General features: G+C 37.2%; 1 protein-coding gene across 2 annotated transcripts; it reads left to right on the top strand.

The window, feature by feature from the left end:
• Positions 1-10,997: 10,997 nt before the first annotated feature.
• On the top strand, positions 10,998-13,406 carry LOC136987829 (disintegrin and metalloproteinase domain-containing protein 10-like). 2 transcript variants are annotated; one of them, XM_067285571.1, is made up of 4 exons: positions 10,998-11,620; positions 11,840-12,498; positions 12,585-13,144; positions 13,218-13,406. In XM_067285571.1, the coding sequence occupies exons 1-3, from the start codon at positions 11,037-11,039 to the stop codon at positions 13,031-13,033; spliced, it is 1,692 nt and encodes a 563-aa protein (XP_067141672.1). In that variant the 5' UTR covers positions 10,998-11,036; the 3' UTR covers positions 13,034-13,144; positions 13,218-13,406. The 2 variants fall into 2 exon arrangements, with proteins under 2 accessions (XP_067141672.1, XP_067141674.1); XM_067285573.1 differs by having other exon boundaries at positions 11,846-12,498; positions 13,218-13,405.
• The last annotated feature ends 10,220 nt before the right edge of the window (positions 13,407-23,626 follow it).

Below are 23,626 nucleotides of genomic sequence, written 5' to 3'. Positions count from 1 at the left end.
ATGAATTCTGGTAGTACTATTAATGGATGCTATTCAAGGAAGAGAGCGTATGATGTGAGGATCTCATCAATACACCCACAACAGTCAGTAAACTAACTAGAGGTGTTATATTGAATTATATTTATAAAATCTCTTGGCATTCGTTTGACCTGAATGCTACTGTACAAAAGAAGTGTTTGCTCTTTCTGCTGAAAGGTACCAAATTTTGTTCTGCAATCACTGCTTCCTAAATTAAATATGTATTTGTCATTAAATGCTATGGAATTGAAACATTAGATATATTCCTGCACCAATTCAATTTCAGAGTCCTTTCACATGGATTCGAAAGATAACGAGTAGTCTATGCAAATTGGCATGTACAGCACTCAAGTAGAAATTGATATTGGTCTATCAATGGCATCAGTTGTAATATCTTTAATTTGCCATGCAATAGCTGTTCCTGTCAACAGGATATTTCTAATGATCAGTCTGCCATTTCTTGTAATGGTAATTTTGGGAGTTCCTAGGACAGACCTGTGTTCATATTTACCATATGTTTAAATTTTTGAAACAACTCAAGCATTACAACTAATTGGGATGAAAATGTTTCTGGTTGTCATTCCTGAATGATGTATACCAATGATTTGATCTTTACCAAATGAGCAAAATTTTTGGGAATTACTTTTTCAATAAAAATTTTAAAAATTATTCTGACCTACATGCACTAAAATGCCCTTTTTTCATGCTCGATAAAAATCTTACAAGATTCCTGACTTGGACATGTCGGGGATCCCAAGAGTGCACATATTTACAAAATTTACTATATCTGCTTCATTTTGCATCAATAAATTGTAGAAAAAGTCAAATGTACATAAAAATGTGTTCACCAATGGCACAGTGCATGAAACACTGCACACTAGTAGTTGGACATAGGTTTGCTCCTTGCTAATGGTCTGGTCTCAGAGTTTTCCAGGTTATCTTTAGGTTTGTAAAATAGGGATCAATTTCCTTTAGTCCTCCCTTGAATTTCCCTCCACAGATTGCCCACGTGTTGAGTTTCCGTGAACAAATAAACCAAACCGAACTACGAGAACGCAAAAACGTGCTCCGTCTGGAATACTTGAAGATTTAAACACGCTAGATCTATACCTGTAAGTGTTACTTCTGATACAAGGTGCATCTACAAGTAGAAGGTAGGAATATGTATTTTGAGCTGGTGCACAAGAAATTTGAGCTGTTTCCAAAAACTTTACAGCCCACCATTAACCGAATGAATAATAATACTGAACCATGATAGTTGGGTGTGGGTTTGTGCCTGAAACAGGCTGACTGCAGTGGGGTAACAGCGAAATAGAGGCAAGTTTTCCCTTATAAAGCTCGTACAAGAGAGGTGTGCCCTCAGACGATCATCTGTTCTGATGGTTATCTACAGCGGTGGTGCACAATCTATTTTCATTTGTGTAAAAGTTGTTGCGATAGCTGAATAGACAATAGGCTTGTTTTAATCATCAACGTAGTTAGTGAAAATCTTTCTGGGATTTGCGCTTATGTTTCTCCCTTTTAGAGGTCTGAATAAAGTGCACAATTTTATGAAAATGATTTTATTTATGCATATGGATATAAATATTTATTTAATGAAAAATACTTTTAAAAAACTTTACATCATCACAATTCAATGTGAGGTATGCGCTTGCAAAGAGCTCATGATCTGTGTTGGAAATTGCAAGCCGTAAGTCATCCTGTCTGTTTTTTCTTTAACTCTCTCTGCCCTGTGGGCACTAAGAGGGCCTCTTTTAGAAGGCCCATTATGGGTTCGGCCAGGCCCACAATGGGGCGACCGGGTGGTGAGGGACGGGGCCCGACATATCCGAACGGACCACCCCCGAAAAATTCATGGGGATTATTCGGCCATTCGGATTCGATCCAGGGTCCCCCAGAGCGGTAGACTGCCACCTTGACTGCTCGGTCATCCGGCCGTCTCCTGTCTGTATTAGTACCTGATACAGACAATTGTTTTCATAAAACAATATACAGTAGAGCATCGATTATCCGACCCCGATTAACCGACTTATCGGTTAACCGGCCGCGTTCTAGTCGGCAAATTCAAATGCCCGCTAGTGATGTGGCGCTACAATATTTGGTTATGTCTTGGCTACTTTAATATTATTTTTGTTAAATTTTTGCATGTTTTAGATGGCAGCACTGGCTCGACCATGAAAGGGAGGCTAGTATTTAAACCAGGCCCAATACACTATACTAATAATGTATTTTTTCATACTTTTCGGTTATCCGACCAACCCCAGTCCCCAATTAAGTCGGATAATCGATGCTCTACTGTAGTTCTATTTTTATAAATAATATAATTTCCCTTCACTATTTTACTGGTATTTGATACTTGTTGAAGAACAGCCTTATATTTTTTATTGTCAAATCAATTTCTTTTGAATTTGACCACCCCGAAAAATTTCATCGCGTCCCACGGTTTGCGCACCACTAGTCTAGAACATCCAGGACCTGCCCGCTATGTACCCGAGACCTTCACTGTTTCAACAGAATGGCCAGATGATGGGCAATTGGATGGCCGTCCTCTTCCTTTGGCTTAATGATACTTCGCATGTTTGTGGATCACTTAACCTTTCGATAAAATGAATACTTCTATAATTTATGAGAAATATTTAAAATGTGTGAACTCATATAGACATAAATAATTAAGATTTACTACTAGTCTGATGTATACAGATAATACAGTGTATGTATTTAAGGGTGATCATTAATGAGTAGGTGTTAAGAGCTGCATAGAAAGAATAATTGGCAATTCGGTACAGGCTGTCCAAAGAATGCAGTTTTTTCTTAACAGAAAATCGTTCCATTCCGAAGAATTTTCCCGTTTTTATACCGGTTTCAGTTTTATTCAGGTTCCGTTTTGGACAGGTTTTTCTATATGTAACCATGTGCAGGTACCACTAGGGACCCACGAATCAAAATGTAAAGATTGGGGTTTTGAATGATATCAAAAATTGTTTTCATTCGTTGCTAATTTTGCTGCAATTTATTCTTTTTTTTTTTGACAAGCGGTCAAGGTTAGCAGCCTACCGCCCTGGGGGACCCGGGATCGAATCCGGACGGGTCGAAAAATCCCCAGGAATTTTTCGGGGGTGGTCCGTCCGGATATGTCGGTCCCCGTCCCTCACCACCCGGCCGCCCCATTGTGGGCCTGGCCGAACCCATAATGGGCTTGCTATAAGAGGCCCTCTTAGTGCCCACTGGGCGGAAAGAGTTACAAATAAAAAAGAAAAATTTTGCTGCAATTTATTCTTTTTTTTTTTGACAAAAATTCAGCACAAGTTTTCCGGATAATTGTTTTTGTTCTATATTCTCAACTAAAATTAATGTAATTTGCTACAACATGAGAAGAAGGTTTTTTTTTCACGATGAAATGTTTAATTTATCATAAATTCTGGAACTATATGGCCCACCAATCGGTCTTCGTTCCCTAAACACTGGGAGTTCGCGCCGCGCTCGGACGGGATGGCCACGTGGAGTTTTCCTGGTTTTCTCTACGTCCGTAACGCCTAAATAGGGGCCAGGATTTTTTAAAAGGATCTCCCGGCCCAAGTGTTGCGTTGCCGTAAATTAATTAACAAACAAACTGGAACTATATCATGTGGAAATTTACCGAAAATCGAATACTGTTTTTCATTTTATATTGAATACTATATGCATACTACTTAACTGCTGAAGCAGAGATGCCTCTGTTTTGGAACCAGTATGGCCTCCACAACATAGTTAATTAACATTCATTTATATTTTTACTAGCAGTGAGACCGACGTTGCTCAGGCGAAAAGTAACGATAGTGAAAATTAAAATTATTAGATTATAGCCGATCTTACCCGTTTTGCAGATAAATGCGATTCATGTGCAAAATTACAGGAAATCGGGAGCCAGTTAGAACAATTGGACATGGGTAATTGCTTACAGGTTAATAATGAAACGCTATATTCACGCAGTAGTACATTAAAACACTTTCTGTTTGCATGGGAATAAGTAGCTCTATCATTTCGGAACAGACAGTATTTGCGAAAATCGTGTCCTGTGTTCGAGTGGTCGCGGGCAATCAAACCATAGACTTAATATGGCGAATTTCGACGTGGAATATCTCGGTCATTGGATCAAATTTCAAAATTCTGGCTTCGTCACGACATCATCCTTGCCAAGATGTAGATACTGTATTTACAAAGATGACGTTTAATGGTCACGCGGTTGCTTCACACTTCTATCAAAAACAGAAGACGTCCTGACTTCTGAAGGGTTCCGCTGACTACATTTTCAATTATTATCATTTTAATTTGTAAAATATGCGAGAAATCAAATGTAATTCTTCAATTATACTATTGCCGACTTCAATTTTGTTTTATGAAATTTCTTAATTTTGTGTAAGATTATCGTTTTCAATCGAATTTTGCACGAATAACTCATAAATCTGCTAATATTGCGGCTCTTCAATAATTGCAAGCCAGAATATTACTTTTACAGATTTATATAGTTTTATCCTATTTTAAAAATAGAAAATATAAAAATGCTGTAACTAAAAATAGAAGAATAATCGATAACCATTAGCATATTTCTGAAATGAAATGTCTTAGAAATTCAACTTCGTGATAAGATACAAATAATAATTATTAAAAAAAATAGAGAGAAAGGTAATTTTATAATAACTAAATGCATAATATCGATTATTCCATTAAATTAATTGAAATTCTTTCTCATAAACACAGAATTTCGAAGGTAAATGTTTCAATTAGCTAACTGCATGGAAAATTCACATAGCAGTTATTATTAGCGCAACCTTGGATAACGCAGGTTATAATTTCATACTACCTCTACTGATAACTAGCATATATACAGCCTTATAAATCGTGTTATTATAATTACTGTTTCCTGAAAACATATGAATTGCGCACGGATGACGTAAGAAGATACAGTTTGGTATTTATAAAATTCGATGGAAAAAAACCTAACCGTTATGTGAAGTTTAAGCAATTTAGAAGTGTATTAAAAACATTTGTATATAATTGTAACATATCAAATGTTACATATATATATATATATATATATTAGATAGCTCGAAGTAGAAATTCGTCTTTCGCATAAACTGTACCATAAATTACTAAATATGGATTCGGATTTACAAAATAATATCTGCATGAGCTGTTTCTTAAGACCTTGCTGGATGATATCTCTCATTTTCGGATTAGAGCTATTTCGCGTATGTAACTGTAATAAAGACATTTCCATTTTGTATAACTCACAATTGAAAAATATTTATATGAAATGTATAAACGTCGTTTCATGGATACAAACTGCACTATTCTTGTGGCAAACATTACCAGGTTTGAACAATTATACAATTTGTAAAGGAGCGTTTGATTATATCACTACTGAAAGTACATTAGTTGCCGTTTTTAGTGTTCTATGTCTTTGTCATTCAATTTGCTTCAATTTTTTACGAAACAACAAATTTATTTTATCAAACTATGAATGGAAAAACGCATATTTGAGAAATGTAATGATAAACGAAAACAATTCCTCATTGAGAAAAATCTCTTTATTTACAGCTTTCAGCATAACGGTGGTTGTCGCCATTTTGCAACTTGTTATTATATTCCTGTGTTATCCCGCTATGGAAAGGAATCAGTATTTTGAGGGTGAAGCACTTTTGTGTAGCATTCAATTTGCTTTAGCTGCAACATTTTTTAACGGAGGTATTGGATATACAATGTTGTCAGGAGCAGCGATATTTTTCGTCGCACACAAAGAATTTGAACATCTTCTGTGCGAACTCTCTGCAATTAAGAAACGTAACAGATATCTGCCAAACAAACTCGGCAAATTTATGCAGCATCACCAAGAATTGTGGATATTCGTCAATTAATTAAATACGAAGTTTAATTTCATTCTCTGTTTGTTTTATTTCGGCCTTCTTTTCATGACAAGTTTTTGGGGTTATGCATATTTATTTATGCAAATGAACGATTTTGTAAGAAATATATTTTTAACATTCTGCGCCATGCTTACAGCAATCTCTATATATATGGGATGTTTATTTTGCTGTTTTTCATTCACGGTAAATGTTTGTATTTCTTTCTTTTTAGTGAATGTTTTCATAGTTTCTATAATATTCGTTTAAAATATAAATACTTTCGTTATATTAGTGTTATTACTGCTTATATTAACCAGTAAAGATTATTCAATAACATGTAAATAGCGTTTGTGTACTTTTATTATTCAGATGCAGAATGGTTTTCAAGATATTCGTGAATTTGCTGTATGTAACCTCCAACTAGAGCATAAACTAAAGGTATTCAGTATACTTCCTGATTACTTGTTTCTCAACAGCAAATTAAAAGTATTAAAATAAAACAAAAATCCAAAATTTAATATAAAATTTTACCGCTTCACCTGCTGCATAGCAGGGTCATGAATCATCTCTTTGTTATCTGTTTATTTCTTTTAAATGTGTTGCTCACACAGTTAAAGTTATTTCTCACTGAGTAAATAGCGAAAGCGAATGAGAAAAACGAAAAGCAATTTTTATTCACTTAGCGAAATTGATCCACACTACCAGAAGCGTATGTGATTGAGAATTATAAGTAGGCAATAATTTGCAAGCCAAAGGAAACGTCAGCTCGAAAAACAAAACGGCTGTTGTCGATATTCCGTTGTTAATCACGTTTGTTTATTTACTGAGAAAAAAATTCGTAAGAGAAAAAACTATGCTGGTTAAGATGAATAATTAACTACCGTAAATTACACCATTTACTCTATCGTGAGAAAGTTTCCCGAGCCATCTTGAAAACAACACGAACCACGTGATCATTAGGAGGAATACGATTTGTAGCCAAATGTTTTCGCTAGAGAAAAATCTCGACAGTTTCAGTCTGAGAAACAAATCGCGAAATGCTAAAATTCTCCGAAAACGATGTCATGTCTGACGTGTTATTCGCTTTCGCCGTTGAATCGCGCTCAGTGTGAACTAAGCTTTACCGTAACATCTATGACGTAAACGATAACTATATTCGTGGTATCTCCATAACTTAAACATTGTACATTGCTTTATGTAATTTATTTTGCTTCCATCTAACTTATTTTATAATTTTTCTTTCATTTCTTTCTACAGATTTTAGATTTCATGAAAAGGTTCGGAAAGGTTTCCTTGTGTATAACGATTGGAGGATTTTTCGTCGTGAATAAGAAAATTCCTTTTAAGGTTAATATATATGTGTTCGTATACATAACTTATAAATTTCGTACATTTTAATGGTTTAATAGAGAGAATTTTTTCAGTGGTAATAAAGAAATTCTACTTTTTCAGATGGCGAAAACGTTGAAATCCGTTTATTCGGGCTTATTAAAATTAAGAAGCGTATCGAATGTGATGAACAAATGCGAGAGAAATTTCATAATTAATGACACCTTTTACAATTAAAAATGGGAATTTGTGCAGAGCCAAATATAAGTAAAAGATTCGAGCGTTATATAATTGATGTAATGAAAATGTGAAATGAAATTCTCTATTTGTTTGGTGTATTCCATTAAAATATTTTCCTGTTTGTAACATTTTACTTTATGTAGACAAGTACAGATTATCTCACACTAAGAAACTTAATGAGTTCGAAAATCTTCTGTACACATCTCGAACACAATTATTGATATAGTACAAATTTTGGGTGTACTGTAGATTACCTCCTATGGAATTTCAGGACTTTGATTATATATTTGAACTCAGGGGACCGAGACGAGTTCAACGGTACTCTATTTTTGGACCGGAAACGAAAAATAAAAAAGTTATCATACTTTTTTAATGCTCTCATGAAGACTGCACCGTAGTTGCTAGTACTGCCATTTTGCGGTAAAGTCTGCAAACCATGACGTTGGACTACGGTCATCTCCAGTAGGGTTAAACACTCGATACGACAGCAGAGAGAGCGACGCGATTTCCGATCATCGCGTGATTGCCATTTCGGTTAATGTTACTTATGGCAGCGAACATGGCGGCCGTTCCCACTGTTCGTGCTCTCGACTGACTTCCCGGAGGAAAGCCGCCGGCAGGCCACCATGTGCTAAACGTCTCTAGTTATTGATTCACGGTAGTTCTTGAACAAAGTAAAAAAGGGGGAAACGTTCACTAAAGAAAATTTTAACGGCAAGCGACGCGACTCCGATCGCGATAGCGAGGCCGACTTAGCAGGGAGAGCGACGCGACTCCCTATCATCGCGCGATCGCTGGAAAAAAGTATGATAACTTTTTTAATTTTTGTCTCCGATCCAAAAGTAGGGTATCGTTGAACTCGTCTCGGTCTCCTCAGTTCAGATATATACCCAAAGATTCGAAATTTTATAGGTGGTAATCTATAGTATCCCCCAAATTTTTAAGTTAAAATTACAAGTATAATCGATCTCGGGGTGTAAAATATTTGTATGTAATATTTATAATGCAAGCAATTGATACAACTGAATTCTTTGTATGAATATTAGTTCGTTGCGAGAATGTGAAACTATAACTTAAAACTATTTTTAGTAGTATTCAACCACTTAATGTAATAGAATAGTGAAAGATAATGTAAAATAAAATACATCGAAATAATCAATTGTTGAAAAAAAATAGTAAATTAATTATATATTTTCACGACTTAGTTCTGAGCAAATATTATTTTGTAGTTACTCGAAATTTTATACGCGGAAACAAAATGTTAAAAATCTGATAACCAGAATTTGTACGTCTGTGTGTTGGCGTATTATGACGTTTAATATTTCAGGATGAATTAAAGATTCAGAAACCAAATTTTCCATTGTAACTTCTATGTAGGAGGCATTATTGCTATTAAATTTTGGTGGTTAAATGTCGAGGGAGTAGGAAATTTGCTGGACTCACTATTACTAAATATTTATTAACTTCGACCTGATATGCCTGATGAAATCGAAATTAATATAAATTTTAATGGTTATTAACATTTACAATATTTTAAAAAACATATCCCCTAAATTCAAACTTAAGACTTTTGGCATTTTATTATCTATATATATAATCGAGACGAGTTGATGATAATAATAATAATAATCAGCGCAGAGTCCAAACGGTTAGGAGTTGAAAGTTGAAATTTGGTACACAGTTAGGGTACGTCACGAGAATGCACACTAAGAAGGAATTTTTCGAAATTCCTCTCCACAGGGAGAGGAAATGGATTAAGGCTTAACACTATGATCAACAATGGAAGTTTTACGTAACAATGGAAGTCTTAAGAGAAAGCGACGTGCAAGATGCAGACACAGTTTTTTTCGTTTTTGCGGGAAATCGAACATATGTTTAGACCCATCTAAAAATTCTCTAATTAGTCTGGAAACAAAGGGATCCAATTCTTTCATTCTGTGAAAACGAGTAAGGTAATATTCTTAATCTTCGGTATCGTTACTTTTGCCCGAGCAACGCCGGGCCCACCCGCTAGTAATTAATACTATGAAAGTAGTTCATAAAACTTAATAACAGATAACTCCACACACGATTTTATTTAACCTAATTAACAATATAAAAGTTATATTTTTAATGAAATGTCATTACAGCTGAGAATGTTACGTATGTTATTGCTGGACTTTTTAAAAATGTTAATGTTGATTATTAATTTTGCTGTATAATATACCAGAAATATGGTTAACCTTTTAATGGATTTGTAGTGAAATAGGCATATTTATTTTAAAAAGAAATTAATTATGTACAATAGATACTATAAAGCGGAAGTAGTAAACTGTACAACATGTACTAATTTATCAACTGTACGTACAGTTGATAAATTTCGGTAATTCGCTAAAAATATATAAAAAAATATATTTATAAAATAAAACAGCCGTAGCCCCTAACTGCGCACGTGCCTGGCTGTGATTGGATCATGTATTTAAGTGACTCGTACAACACGGATTCATATAACACGGAACGTATCTATCGTGTTATGGGGGTCTACTGTGTATAAAATTATATTTAGTTTATTATTTTGCTAACTTTTATGCCATAGATGGCGCTATGTGTAACGCAGCAACTTTAATATAAACATAATATAATTGATTTATAGAAATGCAATCGATATTTTGGGGTGGGATAACGGCATGAACTAAGATAGAAATATTTCAACGAAACTATCAACTTTCGTAGCAATTGTCCCAACGGCCTAAAAGTGTATAGCGAACAAAAAAAATCTTCATTTGTATATATAGATAGTGTTTTTCATTAAAATATATTGCATGTGTCTACACAAAATGTTATGTGTGTCCCAGAAAGACAGTTTCGGGTCTATATCTCTAGTCCCATCCAAACCAGAAGTTCTAATCTTTTGGCGTGATAATAGACGTAAACTCTGCATCTTTGCTTGTCGATTTGCATTTTTAACTTTAAGGTCGAAATGACGAAAACATAAAATTTTCAAATATTATCTATAAAACAGAATATATTGAGCCAATAGGCAATTATCCTAAAGGATTCTTTACAGTTTATATCTCTATCTTCCTCCCTCCAAAGAGTTAGCGTATGATTACAATGAAGTATATAATTTTCCAGTTAAAGGAAGGCTGAATGAATGAACAAAGTTAAATTGGAATGTTAAAATATTTCCGTAGTGTTTTAAAGTGTGATCCTGACATTTAAATATCGTTAATAACAAATATGTTCGAATGTTTCTGTATAACTTTTAAGATCGTCGAAACACCAAAATTTAAGTATCGGATACAATACTTTACCAGTAACGTGAACACAATGTCAGAAGTTATGTACTTATATATATGCTAATATCCAATTTTGATCACAAATAATTTATAATTAAGATAATGTTTTTTTTTAGAAAATAATTTATATATAAATATATAATTCAAATAGATAGGACATGTAGGAAATATTTCTTCCAATGTTATATAATTAGTAAATTCCTCGACAAAATCGTAGACTTAAATTTTTAAAATTTAAAATCGAACGATATTCAAATGGATCGAACAAATTTGTTTACAACAGATAAAGATGGAATTTTTTAAATTTCTTATTTTCAGTTGTTTTCTTAATTTTTACGAAGCTCAAAATTCAGACTTGAAGTTACCCATGGCCATTAACATCACCACCTATGAATACGTCAAATTTGATACTTCGACAAGCAGAGAATTAAACTTTGCGGCACTCGGTAAAACTTTTAAATTCAAGTTGAAACTTGATTCATCTCGATTATTCTGGACTGCCAAACTGTTTTCGTACGCAAATAATACCATCAAAAAATTCTATTTACAAAATGTCTTCTTCGACGGACAAATAATTTTCGAAGGGCATATCGAAGGAAGAAACGATACGAAAGTAACAGGATATTATTTACAGAAAGTATTCATCGGGAGAATAATTATAAACAATACAATTTACTATCTAGAGCCTGCCAATCTTTATTTTCCTCACGCAGATTCCAAACTCGGTATCATATATGACCTTAGTCGTGTCAATGAATATATGTATAGTCAACCATCCTGCGAACGGTTAACGAAAGAAAATGTGAACGATTTTAACAATTTTCATTTATCAGAACCTAACTACAATAATTTGCAAAGGAAAGCTTTTCAAAGGTAAGATTTCAGCATGAAACACTATTCTTTTAAGCACTAAGATACAAAAACTGTATGAGTTATATACAGCAATTCTGTATAGTATACTGTAATTATATAGTAGAAAGTAGTTTCAACAGTATCTGTAAATGTCTTTTTTTTATAAATGTTAGAATATGGCAATGCAAATATTTCAATTTATAAAAAAATGTGAGAATTAATGATTATTTTTTTGTTCAGTTCTAGCAAAATATGTTCCATAGAAGTATTGGTTGACCACACGTACTATCAATACATGGAATCTGATACAAAAGCGGTACTACTAGAAATCGTACACCTTATAAGCATTGCCAATTCGATATTCAAAGAGTCAGACCTCGATGGAACTGGAAAATCGGGAGTTATAGAATTCCTCATAGACAAAATAACGATTTTCGAAGAAAGAATTCAAATAGCGTATCCATATTCAGATGAGAGCAGCGACAGTCCCGGCTTTACAGAAAAGTTAAAACAATATCAAAGTACTTACTGTCTGTTGATCTATTTCACACACAAAGATCTCGAAAGAGAAAATCTTTGCAGTAATCGTAAACTCGGAAGAATATGCTCTAATTCTTATTCGAAAAGTAAAATACATAACGTGATATTCATTACGAATTTCTTCAAAAGAATGGAAATTCCGCGACACAGAATGGCATTGACGCTTTTACATTACCTTGGACACGCATTCGGATGCCAAAATAATCCAGAAAATAGTTCTTTATGTAGTCCAGCACGCTTTCATAAAGCTGCAGGCAATTACATAATGGAATCAAGTTACACGAACGGAGCACACATTAACAATTGGAAATTTTCAAGCTGCTGCATAAAATCGATGAATAACTTTATTAAAAACAGAGGTAAGTTTATACAATAATTAATTATTTCTTAATATTGATGGTTAAATAACGACTAACCTTAAAACCAACAACAACAAAAAAAACAGCTTCTTGTATGAAAAAGGTATTTAATTCTTCGTGTCAAAACGGCATCGTCGAAGAAGGTGAAAGCTGCGACTGTAATCCCTCCGACAGAAAGTGTGGAGAAACAAATCCTTGCTGTTACGACAAACAATACACCATGCATTGTACGCTTAGACTGGGAGCGTTTTGCACATTTGGAACCGACGAATGTTGTAATAACAACTGTTTCAGAACTAGTTCGAAACAGAATAGAACTTGTTTCAGTAACAAGCCTTGCTGGAACGTGACCAGTGTTTGCGATGGATTCTTCTCCTTTCTGTCCTGCACAAATGCAACCCGACGGTATATCGTGCCTAAACAACACAGGCATATGTATGAAAGGAAAATGCAATACCGAAATATGCAAAATAAAAAATCTAGGATCTTGTCAATGTTCTCGCGACAACGAGTGTTATGTTTGTTGCAAAAATAAATCGAGTGAATGTTTACCAGCAACGTCATTTGACATCTTCACGTCGACTTTGGAAGCTTACTTAAGAAAAGAGGGTACTCAGTGCGACAACAATTATGGATTATGTACAAGGTAAAATGTACAAGGTAAATGTACATATATTTGCAATTAAGAATCTGTAATAACTATTATTTTTATTTTGCAGTAACGGAACTTGCAAAAGAAAAAGTATCTATAAAGAACACACGCTGGCGGAGTATGTCTACGTATTACCTTTTGTTATGATCATAGTGATTGCAATTGGTTGTTTTGTATCCCAGCGAGAGAAACGACCAAGCATTATAGACATGAGTAGAAAATATATTAGTAAGAAAAGATGAAATTAAACAAACCATGCAAAAGTAATATTATTCAAATACTTGTATTATGTGCTATCATAACGTGGGAATGTGATGTGTAAAATATTTTTCGAATGAAATTTTGAATTTGTTTCTGTGCTTACATTTGAATTAATGATTAATTTTTGTGAATACATTATTTTTAAAATGTACAGTTTATGTACCGAATATTAAAAATATATATTATTTTCATTACATTCGACAAATGCTGTACGTAAAAATTATTGTATAGTATTTTAGTGAAATTAAATTTTTAGTATAGTTAAATAACTCAGATTTGTCAAGGTTCGTTTTACTCATTATTCGTTGTAACATGAAAGGAAACAGAAAGTGCGTGTTAATTTTATTTTGAACAATACACTGCGGTGGCAGTATATTACACAATGTTTCTCGTCTTACAAATCTGTTTTTCCTTAAGAAAATATACAGCAGTACTTTAAAGGTTTTTATCACTTTACCTTTTTCGTTTATTCGCAGATGTTTGCTTTTCTGCTTCACGTATTACAGAGCTTGAAAAAATGTTTTATTTTCGTTTCTGAAAGCTTTCACTTTTGTCGAATGAAAAAAATTTGGAGTAATTTGCTTTTGTGTAATAATTCTCGATGTAATTTTAAAAATTTCATCGAGAATTGCCAAAAGTTTCGGTTTGAGGCATTATTTTTATCCATTGCAAACTCCCTCTTGCAATGCTTAGTGTTTCAATACTGTACACAGTCATTGGATACTAGTTACAGGCATAAAATATCTTGATTTAATTAGTATTTTCCGTTTAAATTAATTTGATGCACAATTATTCAGATACATTAGGATAACAGTTTTTGTATTAAAGCTTGATTTTCACTACAGAGACTACGCAAACGTTCTATTTGTCTGTTTCGGAATTCCGGCTGCTTTTAACCCGGAAATATCTCCGAAAATGACGTAAATTTTTTGAAAAAAATCACTTTTTTTAAATTTTGTGTTAAAGTTGAGGAATTTTTGAAAATAAAAAGTATAATTAACTCATATACTGTCAGAATACATTTGTATTTGTTTTTAAACTTTTTGCTCGTTATGGAATGCCTTCAGCTTGTTAATAATCGACTTGTAGTCTATTTGTGGCAGGACTTTGAAAATTATTTTCTTGTCAGAACCTGTATTATGTTGAATAATTGCGCCGATGCTGTTTTAATTTTTAACCATGCGCAGTAATGCCAATAACTGCATAATGCCGGGTTGTGTAAATTGGGCAAGGTTACAAACTAGTGTGAAATATGCAAGTACGAAGATTTTATTCATAAATTTGATTATTAAAGCTAAACGAACTGCCGAAATATCGGGCTATAAGCTTGATGCCGCTATTAAAACAGCCGAAGTAGACAAATCAAGAACACCAGACAGCAAACGAAGTACTGCAACCCATCACGAAAACGTAACATAACACTTAGGTAACTCCTAAAGCTAACGTTGGAAATTTCTGGCTGATTGAGTTCAGCCAAATTTCCAAAGTTTGAATTGAATGTTTGATTTGAATGGATCGATGGAACATAACACTAAATAACGAAAGTAAAATCAATGCGCATGCGCATGCTAATTGGACAGACACACAAAAGTCCTAATATAAGCACATTACGTGAAGCGTTCTAGAAACAATTAATTATATTCCCGGGATCAGATCACTTTTTCTCGAAATCCCAGGACAAGCAAAGGACCAGGAAATGAGAAACTAACCGTGACGAAGAACATTGTTGAAAGAGACCAAGAGAGAGTTTCTTTTCTAGCGCCCTTAATGTGCAAAAGTAAAGCATTGGGGTAGTAAAATATAGAGTTGGGTTCACTTGAACTACACTCTTCTGCTATTCACCGAGGAGACCAAATAATATGACTGAAAATTGCCTAATTTTTATATGACCAGATTGAAACATTTTACAAAACAATAAAGCTCTTGAAAATTGCTTAATTGGTGTGCGAATTATCACGAAACGCAAAACTTTTTGATTTATGTCGTTTAAAACATAAGAGATAATTTGTTTAATTCTTCTGAAACCAGTAATAAAAACTGCAACATGAACAATCCTTCAATAGTCATGCACATATTGGCGGAAACGTAACTGCATTTATATATGAGACCGTAGATATTAGTTATTTACGAAAAGTGATAACTGTCATTTTATAACGTCAATAAACAGTTTGATCTCAGTATACAACATCCGTAAACTATTTTTCAAAAATCTCGTAAATATGACCAATGCTAAGTATAATTTAAAATTGCGACAACAACTCATTTAAAACAAACACATTAATAACAAAAGAAATAACTTTAGCTTCTGCTCCAGTTTTAAGTTGCATACAGTAAATTGACGAATGTCTTGAAAGACGTTCTGCATCTGCAAAATAAAAAAAATATAATCTAAACGAATTATAATCGATTTAGTTAATAAAGGAAAACACGAGTAATATTTTCCGTAAATGCAACATAACATAATAGACATTCCCGTATTAACTCGGCCACCGTGGACTCTTCACTTCGTACCTGAGCAACGAGCTGACTACGTCGAGTTTTGAGATTTTGTATTTTCTTTAGTTTTGTGTGATTTATCTGTTTTATTTTATATCGTAGTAATATAACATAAAGACTCTAAGGCAGGGATGGCATACCTTTTTGAGCATGGGTGCCATATACTAAGTATACTTAGCTTCAAAGATGTTTATGTGTGCCAAAGTTTTTGACTTCAAACAACGATATTTAAAAAATAAACGAATATACTTTAATTATAATAAATGTAAAAACAAGCCGATTCAAAAAACATGATCAAATGATAAAAATCAGTGACGAAGAGATGGTCAATCGAAATCGTATGATTCGTTACTTACTTCGATCCTTTTACGATAGGTTTACCACTTCCGCTTTATAGTATCTATTGTTTGTACATAATTAATTTCTTTTTAAAATAAATATGCCTATTTCACTACAAATCCATTAAAAGGTTAACCATATTTCTGGTATATTATACAGCAAAATTAATAATCAACATTAACATTTTTAAAAAGTCCAGCAATAACATACGTAACATTCTCAGCTGTAATGACATTTCATTAAAAATATAACTTTTATATTGTTAATTAGGTTAAATAAAATCGTGTGTGGAGTTATCTGTTATTAAGTTTTATGAACTACTTTCATAGTATTAATTACTAGCGGGTGGGCCCGGCGTTGCTCGGGCAAAAGTAACGATACCAAAGATTAAGAATATTACCTTACTCGTTTTCACAGAATGAAAGAATTGGATCCCTTTGTTTCCAGACTAATTAGAGAATTTTTAGATGGGTCTAAACATATGTTCGATTTCCCGCAAAAACGAAAAAAATCTGCATCTGCATCTTGCACGTCGCTTTCTCTTAAGACTTCCATTGTTACATAACACTTCCATTGTTGATGGAAGTGTTAAGCCTTAATCCATTTCCTCTCCCCGTGGGGAGGAATTTCGAAAAATTCCTTCTTAGTGTGCGTTCTCGTGACGTACCCTAACTGTGTACCAAATTTCAACTTTCAACTCCTAACCGTTTGGACTCTGCGCTGATTATTATTATTATTATTATCAACTCGTCTCGATTATATATATAGATAATAAAATGCCAAAAGTCTTAAGTTTGAATTTAGGGGATGTGTTTTTAAAAATATTTTAAATGTTAATAACCATTAAAATTTATATTAATTTCGATTTCATCAGACATATCAGGTCGAAGTTAATAAATATTTAGTGATAGTGAGTCCAGCAAATTTCCTACTCCCTCGACATTTAACCACCAAAATTTAATAGCAATAATGCCTCCTACATAGAAGTTACAATGGAAAATTTGGTTTCTGAATCTTTAATTCATCCTGAAATATTAAACGTCATAATACGCCAACACACAGACACAAATTTGATTATTTCAGATGTATTTTATTTTACATTATCTTTCACTATTCTATTACATTAAGTGGTTGAATACTACTAAAAATAGTTTTAAGTTATAGTTTCACATTCTCGCAACGAACTAATATTCATACAAAGAATTCAGTTGTATCAATTGCTTGCATTATAAATATTACATACAAATATTTTACACCCCGAGATCGATTATACTTGTAATTTTAACTTAAAAATTTGGGGGATACTATAGATTACCACCTATAAAATTTCGAATCTTTGGGTATATATCTGAACTCAGGAGACCGAGACGAGTTCAACGATACCCTACTTTTGTACCGGAGACGAAAAATATAAAAAGTTATCATACTTTTTTCCAGCGATTGCGCGATGATAGGGAGTCGCGTCGCTTGCCGTTAAAATTTTCTTTAGTGAACGTTTCCCCCTTTTTTTTACTTTGTTCAAGAACTACCGTGAATCAATAACTAGTGACGTTTAGCACATGGCGGCCGTGCCGGCGGCTCCCCTCCGGGAGGTCAGTCGAGAGCACAAACAGTGGGAACGGCCGCCATGTTCGCTGCAATAAGTAACATTAATCGAAATGGCGACGCGCGATGATCGGAAGTCGCGTCGCTCTCTCCGCTCTCGTATCCCGTGTTTAACCCTACTGGAGATGACCGTAGTTCGACGTCATGGTTTGCAGACTTTACCGCAAGATGGAAGTACTAGCAACTATGGTGCTGTCTTCATGAGAGCATTAAAAAAGTATGATAACTTTTTTATTTTTCGTTTCCGGTCCAAAAATAGGGTACCGTTGAACTCGTCTCGGTCCCCTGAGTTCAAATATTTAATCAAAGTCCTGAAATTCCATAGGAGGTAATCTACAGTACACCCAAAATTTGTACTATATCAATAATTGTGTTCGAGATGTGTACAGAAGATTTTCGAACTCATTAAGTTTCTTAGTGTGAGATAACCTGTACCTGTCTACATAAAGTGAAATGTTACAAACAGGAAAATATTTTAATGGGGAACACCAAAGAAATAGAGAATTTCATTTCACATTTTCATTACATCAATTATATAACGCTCGAATCTTTTACTTATATTTGGCTCTGTACAAATTCCCATTTTTAATTGTAAAAGGTGTCATTAATTATGAAATTTCTCTCGCATTTGTTCATCACATTCGATACGCTTCTTAATTTTAATAAGCCCGAATAAACGGATTTCAACGTTTTCGCCATCTGAAAAAGTAGAATTTCTTTATTACCACTGAAAAAATTTTCTCTATTAAACCATTAAAATGTACGAAATTTATAAGTTATGTATACGAACACATATATATTAACCTTAAAAGGAATTTTCTTATTCACGACGAAAAATCCTCCAATCGTTATACACAAGGAAACCTTTCCGAACCTTTTCATGAAATCTAAAATCTGTAGAAAGAAATGAAAGAAAAATTATAAAATAAGTTAGATGGAAGCAAAATAAATTACATAAAGCAATGTACAATGTTTAAGTTATGGAGATACCACGAATATAGTTATCGTTTACGTCATAGATGTTACGGTAAAGCTTAACTCACACTGAGCGCGATTCAACGGCGAAAGCGAATTACACGTCAGACATGACACCGTTTTCGGAGAATTTTAGCATTTCGCGATTTGTTTCTCAGACTGAAACTGTCGAGATTTTTCTCTAGCGAAAACATTTGGCTACAAATCGTATTCCTCCTAATGATCACGTGGTTCTTGTTGTTTTCAAGATGGCTCGGGAAACTTTCTCACGATAGAGTAAATGGTGTAATTTACGGTAGTTAATTATTCATCTTAACCAGCATCGTTTTTTTTTCTTACGGATTTTTTTTTCAGTAAATAAACAAACATGGTTAACAACAGAATATCGACAACAGCCATTTTGTTTTTCGAGCTGACGTTTTCATTGGTTTGCAAATTATTGCCTACTTATTATTCTCAAGCACATTCGCTTCTGGTAGTGTGGATCAATTTTTCTAAGTGAATAAAATTGCTTTTCGCTTTTCTCATTCGCTTTCGCTATTTACTCAGTGAGAAATAACTTTAACTGTGTGAGCAACACATTTAAAAGAAATAAACAGATAACAAAGAGATGATTCCTGACCCTGCTATGCGGCAGGTGAAGCGGTAAAATTTTGATATTAAATTTTGGATTTTTGTTTTATTTTAACACTTTTAATTCGCTGTTGAGAAACAAGTAATCAGGAAGTATACTGAATACCTTTAGTTTATGCTCTAGTTGGAGGTTACATACAGCAAATTCACGAATATCTTGAAAACCATTCTGCATCTGAATAATAAAAGTACACAAACGCTATTTACATGTTATTGAATTAATCTTTACTGGTTAATATAAGCAGTAATAACACTAATATTACGAAAGTATTTATATTTTAAACGAATATTATAAAACTATAAAACATTCACTAGAAAGAAACAGATACAATCATTTACCGTGAATGAGAAACAGCAAAATAAACATCCCATATATATACATGTTACTGAAAGGATGACGCTGAATATTAAAGCTATATTTCTTACTGAATCGTTCATTTCTATAAATAAATATCCATAAAACCAAAAACTTGTCATGAAAAGAAGGCCAAAATAAAAGAAACAGAGTATGAAATTAAACTTCGTATTTAATTGATTGACGAATATCCACAATTCTTGGTGATGCTGCATAAATTTGCCGAGTTTGTTTGGTAGATATCTGTTACATTTCTTTGTTGCAGAGAGTTCGCACAGCAGATATTCAAATTCTTTTTGTGCGACGAAGAACACCACTGCTCCTGATAACACTGAATATGCAGCGCCCACCGTTTAAAAATATTGTAGCTTGTTTTGTTCTTGTTCTTGTTCGTGGGTTTATGTTGGAAGGTATGGCCGTTGTCGGCTTTTCTTCCGATGCGCCGCCTGGTGGTTAGGCGAAGCGGCCGGTCTTATATATGTACCGCTCAAGGGCTGAGATGTGGTGGCTCGGGTCTAAACCCGCGTGTGGCCAGTAAAGTTGGCTGAGGTGGCGAGTCTGGTTCAGGTCCAAAGAAAGGGCTTGGCCCAACTCCCGACGGGCCTCGTTGTACGCCGGACACACCAGCCAAAAATGATCGGGGGATTCCTCCTGCCCGCAGTGCTGGCAGTCCGGTGAGCGGCTAAGGTGACGAGAAAAAAGGAAAGATTGAAGAGGCGCCGTATTAGTACGTAACCTCGCCAAAAGCGATTCCGCACGGCGCGAGGAGGCCAGATGGTAAGGCCAAGGAGAGAACGGCCGGAGGTGCTCCCTCCCCTTGTGCCGGAGAGCAGCCGACCAATTGTCGGTGAGGGCGAGCACGATCTTGTCCCTGTTGAACCGACGTAGGTCTCTCGGGGTAAGGGAATGGCGCCAGGAACCAGTAAGATCGGTGTGACTGGCTGCCCTATCGGCCGCTTCGTTAATCTGAATGCCCGAATGTCCTGGGATCCAAACGAGGTCCAGGGGGGCGGGGAACCTGCTGACAATAGATGCAATGTCTGAGATAATGGCCGTCGATGAGAAAGAGACGTTCGTGATTGCCTGCAGGACAGAGCGGCTGTCTGAAAAAATTACGGTCGGACGATTATATTGAGAGGCGATCATCAGCGCTCGCTGAATCCCGATAGCCTCTGCCGTGAAAACGCTGCAGGCGTCGTGGAGACGCCAAGTCTCCCGGATACCCTCGCTAGGAATGACGATGCCGATCTGCGTCCTGAGAGTAGTTTTCGATGCATCAGTACCGATGCAGAACCTGTCGTACCAAAGTTTAGCGTGGAGCTCAGAGTAAAGGCTTTTCAAGCCCTCGGCGTGATCCGCACCCGCTACGGACCACTCATTGAGGTGGACCTTGGGCCGGATCTGATCTGCACACGGAGGGAGGAAATTCTGGCGGTAAAGGCTGGCGACCGGGAGACTCTCCTTAGCGAAATGGGTAAAGACCCGGGCGACGTAAGGAGACTGAAAGCGGCGCCAATGGTGAGAGGCCAGACTGGGAGCCGCCTGGAAAAGGTGGAACAGAGGGCTTGATGGACCCCGAGATAAGTGTGTTACCGCATGCATTATCGCTCTGTGGCGAAGACGAAGCTGAAGCGGGATATACCCGGATTCCGTATAGAGAGAGATCAGGGGAGTCGATTTGGGGACCCCCAGCGCGGTACGAAGGGCCTCGTGTAAAGGGCGCTCCATACGGCTAATGCTGGAGGGCGGAGCCCCCTCCAGGAGCGGGGCGCCAAATTCCGCCATTGGGCGAAGCACCGAGTAGACAAGGTGCAAGAGGTCGGCGGTCCGAGCCCCATTTCGGCGGGAGGCAAAGTATTTTAAGTAGGAGCAGGACCGCGTTAGTTTGGTCCGGAGAAATTGGGCATGGTTGTCCCAAGTGAAAGTATGTGAGAGTTGGAGGCCCAAAACTCGGACTACCCTTTGCTGGGGGATGGTCCCCGAACTGAGGGTGAAAGATAAAGGTGAGCGATTGGTTTTGGCCGAAAAATCGATGGATGCGCTCTTGGTTGCAGAAAAGGACATGCTCCACCCCGACGCCCAATGTTCCAAGTGGTCTAGAGCTTGTTGGGCGCGGGCGTGGGCCTTGGTAGGGCTCGAGCTAGCTGAGAGAAGAAAGATGTCATCGGCATATACTATCACCGAAACATCCGGTGGAATAGCCCTCCAGAGATCGGCCATATATAAGGTAAACAGGAGGGGGGCCAGTACACTCCCCTGAGGGATGCCTTGCCGGAACGGGTGGGGATGGGAGAGGATTCCACGCCAGCGAACCTGGAATTGGCGGTCTAGCAGAAACGATCTAAGCCAAGAAAGAAACCTGCCCCCAATGCCATAAGTCCGGATCTTGGCCAGGAGGCCCTGCTGGTTGACCGAGTCGTAGGCCCCCTCCAAGTCGAGAGCCAACAAAAAGACCCACTTCCGTTGGGCCCGAGCCACTGCGACCTGATGGTGAAGGAGGAGCAAAGCTTCCTCGGCGCCCCGATAGGGCAGGAACCCAAAGTGGTGTGGGTGGAAGAAGGTGGAATTAGCCGCAGAAATATGGAAACGGTGCAGAACCATTCGTTCGAATAGTTTGGCCATGTGGGAAGTGAGAGAAATTGGCCGGTAGGAGGCGCAATTAGTCGCCGGGCGACCCGGTTTACGAATAGGAATAATATGGGCTAACTTCCACTCCTGGGGGCATGTCCCCGCCAACCATGCTCTGTTCAAGGCGGCCAGGAGGGCTGCAAGGCCCGACGGAGGGAGTGCACGAATGGCCTGGGCCTGGATGCGGTCCGGGCCCGGAGTGGTTGGGCGAAGGCCCCGAAGGGCCCGAAGCAACTCCGCTGGACGGAACGGGCCGTCCTCTAGGGTTAGCTGATCGTTGTGGTTCGCTGTGATTGGGGCGAAAGCGCCCGAAGGGCGGTTCCGACCAAAATAGGCGGCCAGCGCCTCGGCTTGCTGGGCTGGCGAAGTGATATCTTCCGTCGTACGCAGAATGAGGTGAGACGTTGGCGCGTCCGCGGGCGTGCGGAGGCGGCGAAAAATCCTATAGATCGTGGACGGAGAAGGAGGGGAGGAGCAGAGTCGGCCCCACCACTCCCGACGCGCTTGTCGGGATTGCCGGCGGAGAAGGGCGCTGAGTCGTTTGTAGCGAGTCCAAAGAGCCAAGGAGGCAGATTGGCGGGCTTTACGAAAGGCCCTTCGTTTCTTAGCCCGAAGGAGGCTACAAGCCGGAGTCCACCAAGGTGGGGACCCAGGGGGAGGAGGGGCGCGCCACACCGAACAGTCCTCTACCGCCTGCCGAAGCAGGCCGGCGAACTGGGAGTACGAAGGGGGGCGGTGGGCCAGTGAAGAGATGGAGTTCTCGAACCGGGTGGGGAAGTCGGACCAGTCAGTACTACAGCGAAAGCGTACCCGAGGCCCCTGCCGGGGTGCTAGAGCAGTAATGGAAAGGGAGACTGGGGCATGATCGCTTGATAGAGTGTCTGAGAGGACGTTCCAAGTAGTCGAGCCGAGCAAGTCCGGAGAGCAAAATGATAAGTCGAGGGCTGAAGCGCTAGAGGCACTGAACCGGGTAGGAACCCCCGAGTTCAGGCAACAAAGGTCTGCTGTGGAAAACCAATCGAAGAGTGCGCGTCCCGCCGTGTCGGGGTGGGTGCAGCCATCATCCCAGTAAGGATGATGCGCGTTCCAATCGCCGCAGATGATCCGAGGGCGAAAACCGTCCCGAAGCAAAGCGTCAAGATCCATATCCGGCTGAACACCTTGAGGGGCGTAGACGTTCACGA

The sequence above is a fragment of the Centruroides vittatus genome, unplaced genomic scaffold, assembly GCF_030686945.1.
Source record: "Centruroides vittatus isolate TY-2023 unplaced genomic scaffold, ASM3068694v2 scaffold_2802, whole genome shotgun sequence".
Taxonomy (NCBI): Eukaryota; Metazoa; Arthropoda; class Arachnida; order Scorpiones; family Buthidae; genus Centruroides; species Centruroides vittatus.
Note: the sequence above shows the minus strand (reverse complement) of the source record. Positions and strands in the feature narration are given on the sequence as shown.

Excerpts from the sequence above, each read along its gene's own strand:
- LOC136987829 (XM_067285571.1), top strand. The coding sequence starts at position 11,037 with ATGGAATTTTTTAAATTTCTTATTTTCAGTTGTTTTCTTAATTTTTAC. Across the intron at positions 11,621-11,839 it reads CAAAGGAAAGCTTTTCAAAG|TTCTAGCAAAATATGTTCCA; the intron begins GTAAGATTTCAG and ends TTTTTTGTTCAG. Across the intron at positions 12,499-12,584 it reads TAACTTTATTAAAAACAGAG|CTTCTTGTATGAAAAAGGTA; the intron begins GTAAGTTTATAC and ends CAAAAAAAACAG.